Source organism: Ostrinia furnacalis, unplaced genomic scaffold, assembly GCF_004193835.3.
Source record: "Ostrinia furnacalis isolate ACB-3 unplaced genomic scaffold, ASM419383v2 OfSCF0786, whole genome shotgun sequence".
NCBI classification, from domain to species: Eukaryota; Metazoa; Arthropoda; class Insecta; order Lepidoptera; family Crambidae; genus Ostrinia; species Ostrinia furnacalis.
Genome location: NW_021131025.1, coordinates 234,263 through 248,766, shown reverse-complemented (window position 1 = coordinate 248,766; position 14,504 = coordinate 234,263). Strand labels below are relative to the sequence as shown.

Below are 14,504 nucleotides of genomic sequence, written 5' to 3'. Positions count from 1 at the left end.
ATGGGTCCAGACCCTAAATCGGTAATTAGAGCCGTGAAGAATGAGTCCGGATTATCGAGATTCTACTGTAGTTATAATTTTCTTTGTTTCAGGTGTGCGCATTCCTATCGGCGCAGCCTTCGCACGCGCTGGCGCGGCAGTTCAAGATGCTGCTGATGGCCGCCGACTCGCTGGTCAAGGCCGCCTGACCGCCCGCCTGCCGCTGCCGCTGCCGCGCGCACCACTACTGACTAGTGACGACGTAGTGATGTGACAGTGACGGACTTGTGGACTGACGTGTTGATGTGACGATGTTACTAGTGACGCAGCTGAGATTTTTATGGCGGGTGGAGTTTAGCCAGCAACGAGGAAAAACTAGAGTTAAAAAAATGTATTAGGCGGTTATCATGATTTCATATAAAAAATCCCGCGCGCGGACGCGTTGTCAGTGTGTACCGCGCGTGTTTTCTATACAAACTGTACTTGCATACAATGATCAAATGTGTCGTCCCGCGTACCGCGGCGGAGCGCGGCGCAGTGTGATAATCGCCTTAATTTTGATCAAGTCACCGTTGCTGGCTAATACATAAAACGCCGTGTTGCTTGTCTACGATACGTCCGCTGGCGGATTTCGTCAAATGTAATGATTCAGGAACCAGTGAAGAGAAATTGAAGATTCTATCGATATTCAGTTTTGTGTTACGAAAATATCTATGAACAAAATCGTAGACAGGCTGTGTGTGTATAAATGCGATGTTGGTAATGCATAAATGTTAAACTTGTGTGCTATAGACACTGTCACGTGCGGATTTTTTACAAAATGAGTAGAATTAGCGCTTGAGTGGAACAAGTGCTGCGCTATTGTGATAGACATTGTTCACACTACTAGGATTAGAAAATGTTTCAATATAAAACTATGTATTTCATTTTGTTATTATCACATTGACTCCTCCTGTCTAAAAGTATATCAAAACTCATGTCACATTTCAAAAGAAATTTTTTTCAATTTGTATGATTTTTGTGATTAAACTTACCTATTTCAGATGATATGATTTTGAGAAATGCCAATCCGACAATAGCAGCTAATAAATGGTGCCATGAGAAAAGTGACTTTAAATGTTGTTTAGTACACATGTTCCTACTTAAATACACAATATACTGCCATACTTTTGATAGAAGTTTATTCATGATTCCTAACTAAACATAAACAGCTAAGAACCGTTTCAATTTCATACTATGTGAAGTAGCATTTTGTCAGTTACAAATTAGCAGTTTGTATAACCTTGAAGTTATAAAAATAAACACTCCTAGTTCAAGGATCTAATATATTGTTTCGTATTGGCGTTATTCTAAAGCAGTGGTTCTTAACCGGTGGTCCGAGGACCACTAGTGATCCCTGGAGGCATTCCAAGTGATCCGCGAAGACATCGTAGTAAACAAGTGACGTGACGTGATGAGTCGAGTCAACACAACGCAAACGGCGCACAGTGGGCGAGAAATCGACCTTCCCTTTCATAGGATTTTGAATGACAATAAGTGGTCCCTGACAAGACAGAAATTTGGTAAAATGGTCACTCGTGACTTAAAGGTTAAGAACCACTGTTCTAAAGGGAGGTATCTCTGCTGTATTCTTATCACATATTTTCTTCACGTTACTACTATTTGTCTCACTCTCATGCCCTTTCAGTACTTTGCCTATTTCATATACCTCGTGCATAAAGCTTCAAGTGCACATTTCCGATGGTAGTAGATACTTACAACTTGATGACATGACTGAATTCAATGACTGATAAATTGATATAAGTCAACACCTATCTTTGACTATTTTAAGATCCTAAGCTCCCTATTGCTTCTGCGTTGGGCCATTTATACCTTTAAAAGGGTGTTCAATATAATAATATGCATTAAGTATATTGTTACAAGTTACTGTGATGAGTCAAGTGTAACTGTGTGTACAAATGCGAAGCTGCCTGATAGATTAGAGTTAAGTGCTTATTGTAGGACTATGACTGCTGAATGTGCTCAGTATGGATAAATGTATAACAAAAACATGAGAATGTGAATATGTATTATGTGAATGTTTCAATGTTTCTTCTTGATTAAATATATTTCGCTGACAGATTATTTATAGGCATTCATGCTTCGGATAACATCAAAGTATTAAAAATAAAGCATGGTATGTAACGCTTGTATGCGCAGTTAACTCAAAAGTGTGCATGAACTACTCAGTGGTGATATTGTATTTATTTCGTTTGCTTATAAGTGCAAGAAATTGTTTGTTTAGTAGCGAGTACCACCGTGAAGTGCGTAACGCACAGAGAAGCAGCTTCATCTGTGGGCATGGAGCGATATTATGAAAATGAATCAAAGGGAAGTACCAATACTGTCTAGAACATAATGTTTGAACAAACTTGAATTTTTAAATTAACGAACAAACTATGATCTTTATGTTGGCTAGCATGTATTGGTGCTTTAATCGCCTTTTAAAGAGTATCTTCTCTTTAAATTACCAATAACTTTTCGCATACTGTTTCTCTGTGAGTTCAGAGGTGCTACTGTATTGTACTCAGACAACTATGTGTTATACGTAAGTCTTTCAAGTTCTGAAAACGTACCTATGAGGTTAACAATATTGTTTAAAAGTTATGTATAATTTAATATTGTTTTTGTAAAGAACATCATCATCACAAAATAAACAGTAGAGGTCTCACATCATACTGACCAAATCCCAGATAACAGTTCTCACTTATGTTCAGGTCGTAAACGATTTGGTAACATTTCTCTGTAAATCTGCCAATGCACAGCTCAACCAACAAGACCAATGCTTTTTTCAAGTAATTTTTCATATTTTTCTTAATTAAGATCTGACAATTAAAAGTTTATTGTTTTAGGTGTCGTTAAATTGTTGCTTCTATTTATTTTATATTATTGAAACTTAAATCTTAATTTAATTTGAGATTTCTTACTATAAACTCATTGCCTCATTTGTTTTTCTCGTACCTATGCGTGACGTTGTGTTGCGACTGGCCGCAGGGCCCCAAGATATTCAGTTACTATAGAAGTATTTAATTACTGTAGAAAGCTAGGACATTAATTGATTTGACAGATTTTAGTTTATTATAACGATGATTGTCACAGATCGAGAGTAAGTATTTATAAGAAAATGTATAAATAAATGAGACTATTGATTTGTAATCGTGTTTTATTTAATAAAATATCTTTATCATTGTTATTTTTTAACATTTCAATTTCATTATTCATATAAAAACGAAGGATAGGTATTATACAAACAGCGATAGAAAGTTGTTGATAAAACTTTTAATCGGGGGTAGCTTCATTATGATCAGAATTATAAACACAACAGAACTATAATAAGTAGGCTTACAATACCCACCTCTCAAAGTTGTGTAATTAGGTACCTATTCTTTAAAGTTTACAAGGAATCCTTCGTAATGTCCGGAAAAATATTTCCATCTACCAACCGCATTACGGCGTGATGTGTCGCAGTCTCTTCTTATTATACGAGCGATTGTGTAGAAGATCCTACGGTATCCTCTACTCACTGTGTCGTCTAAACCCTACATTACGAAATAATGGAGGGTAGGAATCAAAAAAATATCATGTCAAAGCTAAACTTCTTTCATTACTGTTCACACTACGTAAAAATATGGACGGACTCCCTCAACAAATGAAAGAAGATGGTGCAATTAAGTGTTTCCGAAGATCTAAATCGATGAGTTCTCTGAGCGATGATATTAATATGACTTTCTACCAAATAGATAACGAGCCTATAAAACAATTATGTGGCTACGCATACGCATGCAGAAGCTACACGGTAAGCGGGTCGTCCGTGGAAGCGTATCGTCAGGGTCCGTCCTCAATTTTGGACTCTGACTCCGAACCCTCGGTGCATGGACGCAAGGTCGCCCAGGATGGGGCCTCAAGCTGTGATGGCGAGGCAATGTTGAATTTGGAACGGAAGATTGATCGTTTGAGTCGTGAGTATTTTTTTCTTTGTCTGAGGTACCTACCTATAAAATGATATGCGATTTTGACACGGACGATTTATTTTAGGTTTGTACAAACAAAGTGCAGATTAGTTCATTGCTGCTAGGTATTTATTTAATCAAAATTTGCTTGGTTTGTCCTGTCGTAATCGATTCGTCATGATAAAAGAAACAAGTGACGCTAAAAGAGTGTGAAAAATTAAACAAGAAAAGAGATTTTGTTCAAGTTTTACAACAAGTGACCAATGCAATGTAACATATTCATTTGTTACAAATAAATTAAGGTAGATAGGTAATTGACCTTCCTTGCTGGAATTTGTACAGATTTGTTCGAAGAACAGTGCAAGATGCTGGGGGCCATAAAAGATGAGGTGCAGGAGTCCAAGGCCCCGTCCGAGGGCTCGGGCTACGGGTTCGCACACATGCTGGCCGAAGTCGTTAACAAGAGCAAGAGGTATTAAGCTTCTGTTTAATTTTTTTAATTTGATAAATTAATCTAAGTTACCTGCCTAACTACTAAATTTTCAAAGTTTTATTGTGAATTCACTATTACTTTAGCAGAATAAAAGAGCTCGTTCAAAGCGATTCATCCGAGTCGCTAGAGCCGAACCCTCGCGCCAAGAGTCTGCTGGACGCTATCGAGACCAAGCGAGCCTCCTCGCTGGACGGCCACGTGCGCGACGCGCTCACTGCCTTCTTACAGAGTGACGTAAGACTTCGCTTATTATTGTCAACTAGCCTGGTTCAAAGTNGGCACTATACAGGACTTGAAGTACGATGGATCCATTTGTAATTAATTTAACTTTACAATTTCCGTACTAAAACAGCTGTGTTTTGCAAGGCGTGACGTCATTCAAGACGCCATGACGGTCGTGAGCGTTTTTGAGGGCTATATGTCAAATATTATTGAAAATGCAAAATAATCCTTGGAGATGAGATTTTTTTCCAAAATAAGAGCGCATTTGTATAAAATAGGCATCAAGGTATATTATTAACTAATTATTGAAATTTGGGCGAAAAGCCTATTTCATACTATGTGAGGTTGCATTTTTATAAGTTACAAATTAGCAGTTTGTATAACTTTGAAGTTACAAAAATAAACACTCCTAGTTGTACTAATAAGGATCTAATATATTGTCTCGTATTGGCGTTATTCTAAAGGGAGGTATCTCTGCAGTATCTTATACATATTTTCTTCACGTTACTACTATTTGTCTCACTCTCGTGCCCTTTCAGTACTTTACCTATTTCATATACCTCGTGCGTAAAGCTTCAAGTGCACATTTCCGATAGGTAGCACTTACAACTTTATGACATGACTGAATTCAATGACTGATAAATTGATATAAGTCAACACCTATCTTTGACTATTTTAAGATCCTAAGCTCCCTATTGCTCCAGTGTTGGGCTATTATACCTTTAAAAGGGTGTTCAATATATGCATTAAGTATATTGTTACAAGTTACTGTGATGAGTCAAGTGTAACTGTGTGTACAAATGCGAAGCTGCCTGATAGATTAGAGTTAAGTGCTTTATTGTAGGACTATGACTGCTGAATGTGCTTAGTGTGGGAAAATGTATAACAAAAACATGAGAAATCCCACTGGTTTGTAGTATTTGAATGTTTCAATGTTTCTTCTTGATTAAATCTATTTCGCTGAACAGATTATTTATCGGCATACATGCTTCGGATAACATCAAAGTATTAAAAATAAAGTATGGTAGGTAACGCTTGTTTGCACAGTTAACTAAAAAGTGTGTATGGACTACTCAGTGGTGATATTGTATTTATTTCGTATGCTTTAAGCGCAAGAAGTTGTTTCGTCGTTTAGTAGCGAGTACCACCCCGAAGTGCGTAACGCACAGAGAAGCAGCTTCACCTGTGGTCATGGAGCTATAACGAGTATAAATTAATCAAAGGGAAGTACCAATACTATCTAGAACATAATGTTTGAACAAACTTGAAGTTTTAAATTAACGAACAAACTATGATCTTTATGTTGGCTAGCATGTATTGGTGCTTAATCGTCCTAGATAGTTTTCTCTTTAAATTACCAATAACTTTTCGCATGCTGTTTCTCTGTGAGTTCAGAGGTGCTACTGCATTGTACTCAGTCAACTATGTATTATACGTAAGTCTTTCATATTCTGAAAACGTACCTAAGAGGTTAACAATATTGTTTAAAAGTTATGTATAATTTAATCATTTTGAAAAGAACATCATCACAAAATAAACAGTAGAGGTCTCACCTCATAATGACCAACTGACCAAATCCCAGATAACATTCTCACTTAAATTCAGGTCGTAAACGATTTGGTAACATTTCTCTGTAAATCTGCCTACGCACAGCTCAACAAACAAGACCAATGCTTTTTTCAAGTAATTTTTAACATTTTTTCTTAATTAAGATCTGACAATTAAAAGTTTATTGTTTTAGGTGTCGTTAAATTGTTGCTTCTATTTATATTATTGAAACTTAAATCTAGAAATTTAATTTGAGATTTCTTACTATTAACTCATTGCCTCATTTGTTTTTTCTCGTATGCGTGACGTTGCGTTGCGACTGGCCGTAGGGCCCCAAGATATTCAGTTACTATAGAAGTATTTAATTACTGTAGAAAGCTAGGACATTAATTGATTTGACAGATTTTAGTTTATTATAACGATGATTGTCACAGATCGAGAGTATTTATAAGAAAATGTATAAATAAATGAGACTATTGATTTGTAATCGTGTTTTATTTAAAAAAAATCTTTATCATTGTTATTTTTTAACATTTCAAATTCATTATTAATATAAAAACAAAAGGTAGGTAATAAACAAACAGTTATAGTAAGTTGTTGATAAAAACTTAATTGGGGGTACTTAACTTCATTATACTTAATCGGAATTATAAACACAACAGAACTTTATTAAGTAGGCTCACAATACCCAGCTCACAAAGTTGTGCAGGTAAGTATTCCTTAGTTTGCAAGGAATCCTTCGTAATGTCGGAGCGGTTAACGGCTCTCTGCTTCTGCAACCGCATTACGGCGTGATATGTCATGCGTCGCAGTCTCTTCTTACGAGCGATTGTGTAGAAGAGCCTACGGTATCCCCTACTCACTGTGTCGTCTAAAACCTACATTACGAAATAATGGAGGGTAAGATAAAAAAAAATACCATGTCAAAGCTAAACTTCTTTCATTACTGTTCACACTACGTAAAAATATGGACGGACTCCCTCAACAACTGAAAGAAGATGGTGCAATTAAGTGTTTCCGAAGATCTAAATCGATGAGTTCCCTGAGTGATGATATTAATATGACTTTCTACCAAATAGATAACGAGCCTATAAAACAATTATGTGGCTACGCATACGCATGCAGAAGCTACACGGTAAGCGGGTCGTCCGTGGAAGCGTATCGTCAGGGTCCGTCCTCAATTTTGGACTCTGACTCCGAACCTTCGGTGCATGGACGCAAGGTCGCCCAGGATGGGGCCTCCAGCTGTGATGGCGAGGCTATGTTGAATTTGGAACGGAAGATTGATCGTTTGAGTCGTGAGTATTTTTTTCTTTCTCTGAGGTAACTATAAAATGATATACGATTTTGACACGGACGATTTATTTTAGGTTTGTACAAACAAAGTGCAGATTAGTTCATTGCTGCTAGGTATTTATTTAATAAAAATTTGCTTGGTTTATCCTGTCGTAATCGATTCGTCATGATAAAAAAAGAGTGAAAAATTAAACAAGAAAAGAGTTGTTCAAGTTTTACAACAAGTGACCAATGTAACATATTCATTTGTTACAAATAAATAAGGTAGATAGGTACCTAATCGACCTTCCTTGCTCGAATTTGTACAGATTTGTTCGAAGAACAGTGCAAGATGCTGGGGGCCATAAAAGATGAGGTGCAGGAGTCCAAGGCCCCGTCCGAGGGCTCGGGCTATGGGTTCGCACACATGCTGGCCGAAGTCGTCAACAAGAGCAAGAGGTATTACTTAAGCTTCTGTTTCATTTTTTAATTTGATAAGTTACCTGCCTACTAACTTTTCAATGTTTTATTGTGGATTCACTATTTCTTTAGCAGAATAAAAGAGCTCGTTCAAAGCGATTCATCCGAGTCGCTAGAGCCGAACCCTCGCGCCAAGAGTCTGCTGGACGCCATCGAGACCAAGCGAGCCTCCTCGCTGGACGGGCACGTGCGAGACGCACTCACTGCCTTCTTACAGAGTGACGTAAGACTTACCTTATTATTGCCAATCCACGTTCATGACCTCAGATCATTCTATGATCTGAGCTCGCGACACACCCACTCGAGCGATGACGGAACGCCGCGGAGATTTTAGTGGGTATACTCCGTCCTTTTCAGGACGGAGCAGCGCCCTTTTCAGGCCCCCGGCAGTCGTGACGGTGCACAAAGCATTTATTCCGCAACAAAAAAAAGACAACTGCCCACTAACCATGTGATTATCGCCGTCTGAAGTTTTGAACCAGGCCTTAGGCTGGTTTTAGAATCACGCTGACGCACGCTGACCGTCAGCGCTAATAGCCGAAATTGGAGCGTCGGCGTCGAGCGATCAGCGTCACTCAGAAACGTTCCCTTCAATTACATACATTTTGATTTGTCAGCGCAGGCGAGCGGTCAGCGTGCGTCAGCNCTCACTGCTCTCCTACAGAGTGACGTAAGACTATTATAACTAGTCAGTCCACGATCATGAGAATAACTCATTATTTTAACGAAATAAAAACAGTTGCGTAGAGCTAATGGTTCAGATGCGCGATATCCGCGCGGCATCTGATTAGTTCTTAATGGGGAGGCACTAAAGGGTTGATGCAGTAAATGTAAGATAACTGCCTTGTCGCGGAAGTCTAAGGCTACGGCCAGATACCTACTCGTGACACCCCCACTCGAGCGATGACGGAACGCCGCGGAGATTTTAGTGGGTAAGTATACCCCGTCCTTTTCAGGACGGAGCAGCGCCCTTTTCAGACCCCCGGCAGTGGTGTCTGATTATTACAGCATTTATTCCGCGACAAAAAAAAAGATAACTGCCCACTAACCATGCGATTATCGCCGTCTGAAGTTTTGAACCAGGCCTTAGGCTGGTTTTAGAATCACGCTGACGCACGCTGACCGTCAGCGCTAATAGCCGAAATTGGAGCGTCGGCGTCGAGCGATCAGCGTCACTCAGAAACGTTCCCTTCAATTACATACATTTTGATTTGTCAGCGCAGGCGAGCGGTCAGCGTGCGTCAGCGTAATTCTAAAACCAGCCTTAAACCTTGGTCGGTGTGTACAGGAGCTGCGCTCGCGCGTGGCGTCGGCGACGGCGGCGAGCGTGCGGTCGGTGGTGCGGGACGGCGCGCGCGGCGTGTCGGCCGCGTGCCTGCCCGCGCTCGCGCGCCAGCACCGCCGCCTCGCCAGACAAGTCTCCAGGACGCTGGAAGACGCTTTCGCCGAACGTAAGTGCTTGTTCACGTTGACTCGCGGGCGCGGTGACGAAATATCAAACAATTGTAGTGATTCCAAGTGTTCACGTACGAAACGCAGGTGCGGTCTAACTAGCGGGCAAGCTAGCGACTGGTGCGCGCGGAGCGCGCGCGGTAATTTCAACGCGTGAATATGTTTGTGTGTGTTCATGTCAAACTAGCGGCGGCGCGCGCGTTTCACTCGCGACGTCAGGTAAGTTCAACCAGTTTGAAATTGTCGCTAGAAACGAATAGGTACGTCACACTCGCGCGAACGCCTGGTGGTTAATGTGAACACGAGCTCGCAACGTTTCCCGCGCCCGCACCCGCCCCCGCGCCCGCGCGTACCTACGTGAACAAGACTTATAATACTCCGCAGGGGAACTAAAGTGACTGACATAGCCCGCTTACTTGACTTAAGGCGATTAGAGTCCTCAATGACCTTGGGCGTTTGACCTTCACGCCGCGAGCAACACCCGCGCACCCCGCACCAAAAACTCCGATTTGACACCGATCAAAAATACACGGGCATAGGTAGATACAGAATAGAAGCTCTTTCTTCATACATTACTGCCTATTATTTTAAACTTAAATTGATGAACCTTGATGTCGGTGTCATTTAACTCAGGCATAACATAACATTTAAATACCTATTTAAAAAAAATAACAAAATCCATGAACATTTTGTGCGGGATAAAATTTTATTTTATTTTTTGTAATTTTTCTAATGCTTTTGTCGGTTCAGTCGTTCTCGAAATTTGAACAAACCCGACTTTATTACAAGCTTTTATTTAGCTTGCAATTTATGATGTACCTATGTAGGTAATTACATAAATGTTTGTTCGGGTGGAATCTTGCAAGCTGAATTAGTTAGACCAACTTCCTGACGACAACTAGGCTAGATGACAAAATTTCAATTATTTGTCCGTCAGACAGATAATTAGAAAATATTAGACTCATATTTTTTATTTTCTTTCATAATTAAATAATAACAGTGCTACATCGAGTTGAAATGGCGCGATACGCCACGCTTGAGTAGAATTTTTACTCAAACCTGGGTCAAAAAGCAAGAGTTTTAATTAGTCCGTCAGTTAACTTATCAAAAAATACTCTACACGTATTTTTCACTTTTTCAAACTAATGAAAATTTAAAGAGATAAAGCGCCCCAAAGTTCATAAGAAGAGGCCCGTGACGTCAACGCTTGCTTAAAAATGCCGCACGTTGTGACGTCGTGCGCAACTTCAACGCACCATAACTATGTAATTATTTGTTAGATTGACAAATAAAAATATATGTGTCCAATATTTTTTGATATTAAACATTACGGACTAAAAAAATTTTTTTAGGCAACTAGCCTATTCTAAAACCAGCCTTAAACAGTGGTCGGTGTGTACAGGAGCTGCGCTCGCGCGTGGCTTCGGCGACGGCGGCGAGCGTGCGCTCGGTGGTGCGCGACGGCGCGCGCGGCGTGTCGGCCGCCTGCCTGCCCGCGCTCGCGCGCCAGCACCGCCGCCTCGCCAGACAAGTCTCCAGGACGCTGGAAGACGCTTTCGCTGAACGTATGAGACACTACACTTACTTAATACTTAGTCTTTCTAGCATAATTTCGGAAAAATTACGCGCCATTATTGTTGTTATTTCCACATCGCCTCTCCTCCAAAACGCATTGGAAGACTCTTTCCCTGAACGTAGACTTATAATACTCCGCAGGGGAACCAAATTAATATGTACTTAAGTCTAGATATTAGCACGTCACTACCTTGTTTAATATACCACGCAATCTTGTATACCCATTCTTATGATACACCATACAAGAATGCATGGTAAATTCAGTGAACTGCTCCTGAAGCTCGAAGCGCTGGTAGGGTATAATAAAAAGATTATGAGACATGTAGAGGCTCCTTAAGAGCAAATGACGATTTATAAGAACTATTTATTAGTCTAAACAAATAAAGAAATTTTGACTTTGACTTTGACACAACAGTCCTCCATCGCGTTCGGTCCTGAGCTTCGCGTTTGATCTCGCTCCAAGTCTTGCCGATCTTCTTCGCCTCGTCTGCGACAGTGCGGAAGACGTAGTGTGGGCAGACCTCCCACTAGGTGGACCGACGATCTGGTGAAGGTCGCGGGAGGTACCTGGATGCGGGCGGCGCAGGACGGGTCGTTTTGAAATCTTTGGGGGAGGCCTTTGTCCAGCAGTGGACGTCATTTGGCTGAAACGAAATTCGTTCTTTTCGTAGGTAATTCGTTTTCATAATATTAATGTTTTCGATAATTCTGGCTGTGTAGCCAGAAAATATATGGATCATGGCATCTCCTCTTTGCGCTTTGAACATTCTTAAACGTAGGTATTCCAGTAACTAATGGAAACCTAAAGATTACTCTACTGCATTACGAAATTGCAGTGGAAGAGAACTCGGCCCAGCTGTCGCGGCACATGCACAAGACCACGCGCGATCTGCGGCGCGCGCTTGACGCCCACAGCCTGCACGCACCTGACACCCACTTCGCTGACGCTTTGCGGAACACCGTTGAGGAGTAAGTCTACTGCATTAGCTGGGTTGGAACTATCAAGAAATAGAGAAGAGATATTTCAAAATTCGGTAGGATAGGCCTAGATCAAGACAATAACTCGCGGAATCGTTTCAATGGCCTCAGAGGACACCGTCGGATTTTAGTGGGTGGGTGGGGAGAGTCCCACATAACCCACTAACTGACTGTCCCCATCAGCCAGTAGGCAAAGCATTTCCCGACGCAAAAAAGGCCCCTCTTAAGTACTGGGTCCTGCGTTCGAGGCCCTGTTCTAAAAAGTACTGATAGTTGTATCGCTGAAAAGTTGTCATAATCTTAAAAATTTCCTTTCCTTAGTTAGAGGAAAAAGTATTTGATTCTTATTAGGGTAGGCTAAAGACGGCCCGGGGGAAATAGGCGGTTCATATTTTTCTACGCTCCCTACTCGTATTGCAGGAGTCCAAATTACTCTATAAGTATCTAAGTATTTACTCTATGTCCAGTGCAAGGTTTTCTTGATTGTACTTATGACATCATTTCTCACTCGCTAAATTAACATCTGTTTCCTCAGACTACTAGACAAAGAGCTGAAGCAATGGCGTCAGAAGGTCCTCGACATAATCGTGACGGAGCTGCAGGCGGAGTATTTCGAGGACTGCTCCGCGGGCTCTTCTGAACCTCCGGACTGCCCACTTAGCCCGAGTAGCCCGCCGCAGCCGGCCGACCCCGAACGATCCATCATTGACCAACTGGTAAGACACTAATTCCTTTCGCCGCTAAAGTCCAGTCGCCGAGCACGTAGAATTTCGTCCAATGACCCCAAGCTACCCTCCTTATCGCACGCGCGTAATTATATTGCTGTCGCGAATGTGCGACGGGCGGCCGCAGTGAGTGTGCGAGTGCGACAGCAATATAATTATCCTTGTGGTAGCTTGGGGTTATTGGACGAAATTCTACGTGCTCGGTGACCGGACTTTAGATAAAGAGCTGAAGCAATGGCGTCAAAAAGTCCTCGACATAATCGTGACGGAGCTGCAGGCGGAGTATTTCGAGGACTGCTCGGGCTCTTCTGACCCTCCGGACTGCCCACTTAGCCCGAGTAGCCCGCCGCAGCCGGCCGACCCCGAACGATCCATCATTGACCAGTTGGTAAGACGATATTTCCTTTAAAAATGCTATAAAGAGCTGAAGAACTAACGTCATTTTAGGATGTAGGACCACCAAGAGGTGGTGGAGTGGTGGTTTTTTTTTATGTGACAGGAGGCAAACGAGCAGACGGATCACCTGATGGTAAGTGATTACCGTCGCCCATAGACAACCGCAAACCCAGGGGCGTTCGACAGGTGCGTTGCCGGTGGTGGCGCAACTCATTGAGGTGCGCAGCTAAAAAACGCCATCGCAGCCAGTTTTTATTTGGCAGTTTTAAGATTACAAAAAGCCCCCCATCCGTAACGGTCCCAGTACCGAATCAGTGGGAGCAGTGGTGGATTTACCAGCAGGCTAAGTAGGCTGAAGCCTACGGCGGTAAATTGTAAGAGGTGGCAGATTTAGTTCATAATATTTTTTTACACACACAAAGTACGAATTTATCAATGTTCGCCAGGCCAGTCAAATACAAATAAGATCCAACCCCTCAGCTACGGGCGGCAAATCTGTAAATCCACCACTGAGTAAGCTGCTACTTTCTGGTGTATTGTTTTTTCTAAGTGTCGTAAGATTTTCACCAGTCATCAACTCCCTCCAAAGATGCAGTCGGCGGAGATCAACAAGCAGATCCTCGACGGCGACGTGAACGGGTCGTTCGAGCGCGCGCTGTCGGCCGCCGACCTGTCGCTGGTGATGGCGGCGTGCCGCGCCGCCGACCCCGCGCACGTTTTCGCGCCCTGCCGCCTCCAGCAGCCCGTGCTGCTCTCGCTGGCGCAGCAACTCGCCACCGACATGCTGCACGAGACACAGCTCAAGTGCAGGTAACAAACTACTTCTATAGTCTGGTCCGCGAGCACGTAGAATTTTGTCCAATGACCCCAAGCTACCCATCCTTATCGCTCGCGCGTAATTATATTGCTGTCGCGACTGTGCGACGGGCGCCCGAAGTGAGTGTGCGAGCGCGACAGCTACATAATTACGCGCGAGCGATAAGGATGCGTAGCTTGGGGTCATTGGACAAAATTCTACGTGCTCGCGGACCAGACTATAGATTTAAGATTCCCAGACTGAAAAGGCATTATTCTAAAGTAACATGTATTCCCAAAAAATATTTCTCTTCTTTTAGATACTTGGAAGAAACTATCATCAACTTAAACGCGTCGGATCCAGCGACGAGAACCCATCTTCCTTTGGTGATCGGCGAAGTTCGCAAACACCTGATTAAGTTCCTCCTGTCTTATCCCAACCACGTAGCAGGTAGAAGAGTGACCTTGATCGTTATGGCTGCTGATAATTTACTAAAACAATGTAATTAATGTTAAAAAATCAATTAGAATTCATGCAAAATAAAAGTGTTGATTATCCACACCTTTTTTATTTCTTTGCCTCCGGTAAATGAACCA

At 41.9% G+C, this 14,504-nt stretch overlaps 2 protein-coding genes across 5 annotated transcripts in view; both read left to right on the top strand.

The window, feature by feature from the left end:
• Ge-1 (Enhancer of mRNA-decapping protein 4 homolog Ge-1) overlaps window positions 1–3,174 on the top strand; it is a 57,038-nt gene extending 53,864 nt beyond the window's left edge. Inside the window, exon 25 of the mRNA XM_028300807.1 lies at window positions 93–3,174. Within this exon, the coding sequence (XP_028156608.1) occupies window positions 93–188 (96 nt within the window). The 3' untranslated portion in view covers window positions 189–3,174. The remainder of the gene's footprint in view (window positions 1–92) is intronic.
• Window positions 3,175–3,637: 463 nt separating this feature from the next.
• Window positions 3,638–14,465, top strand: LOC114350141 (enhancer of mRNA-decapping protein 4). Of its 4 annotated transcripts, none has more exons than XM_028300801.1 (8): window positions 3,638–3,977; window positions 4,311–4,440; window positions 4,545–4,695; window positions 10,841–11,003; window positions 11,850–11,982; window positions 12,527–12,707; window positions 13,702–13,922; window positions 14,228–14,465. In XM_028300801.1, the coding sequence occupies exons 1-8, from the start codon at window positions 3,647–3,649 to the stop codon at window positions 14,415–14,417; spliced, it is 1,500 nt and encodes a 499-aa protein (XP_028156602.1). In that variant the 5' UTR covers window positions 3,638–3,646; the 3' UTR covers window positions 14,418–14,465. The 4 variants fall into 4 exon arrangements, with proteins under 4 accessions (XP_028156602.1, XP_028156601.1, XP_028156603.1 ...); XM_028300800.1 differs by lacking the exon at window positions 10,841–11,003 and adding an exon at window positions 9,275–9,437 and having other exon boundaries at window positions 3,640–3,977; XM_028300802.1 differs by lacking the exons at window positions 3,638–3,977; window positions 4,311–4,440; window positions 4,545–4,695; window positions 10,841–11,003 and adding exons at window positions 7,146–7,529; window positions 7,836–7,965; window positions 8,062–8,209; window positions 9,275–9,437.
• Window positions 14,466–14,504: the final 39 nt, after the last annotated feature.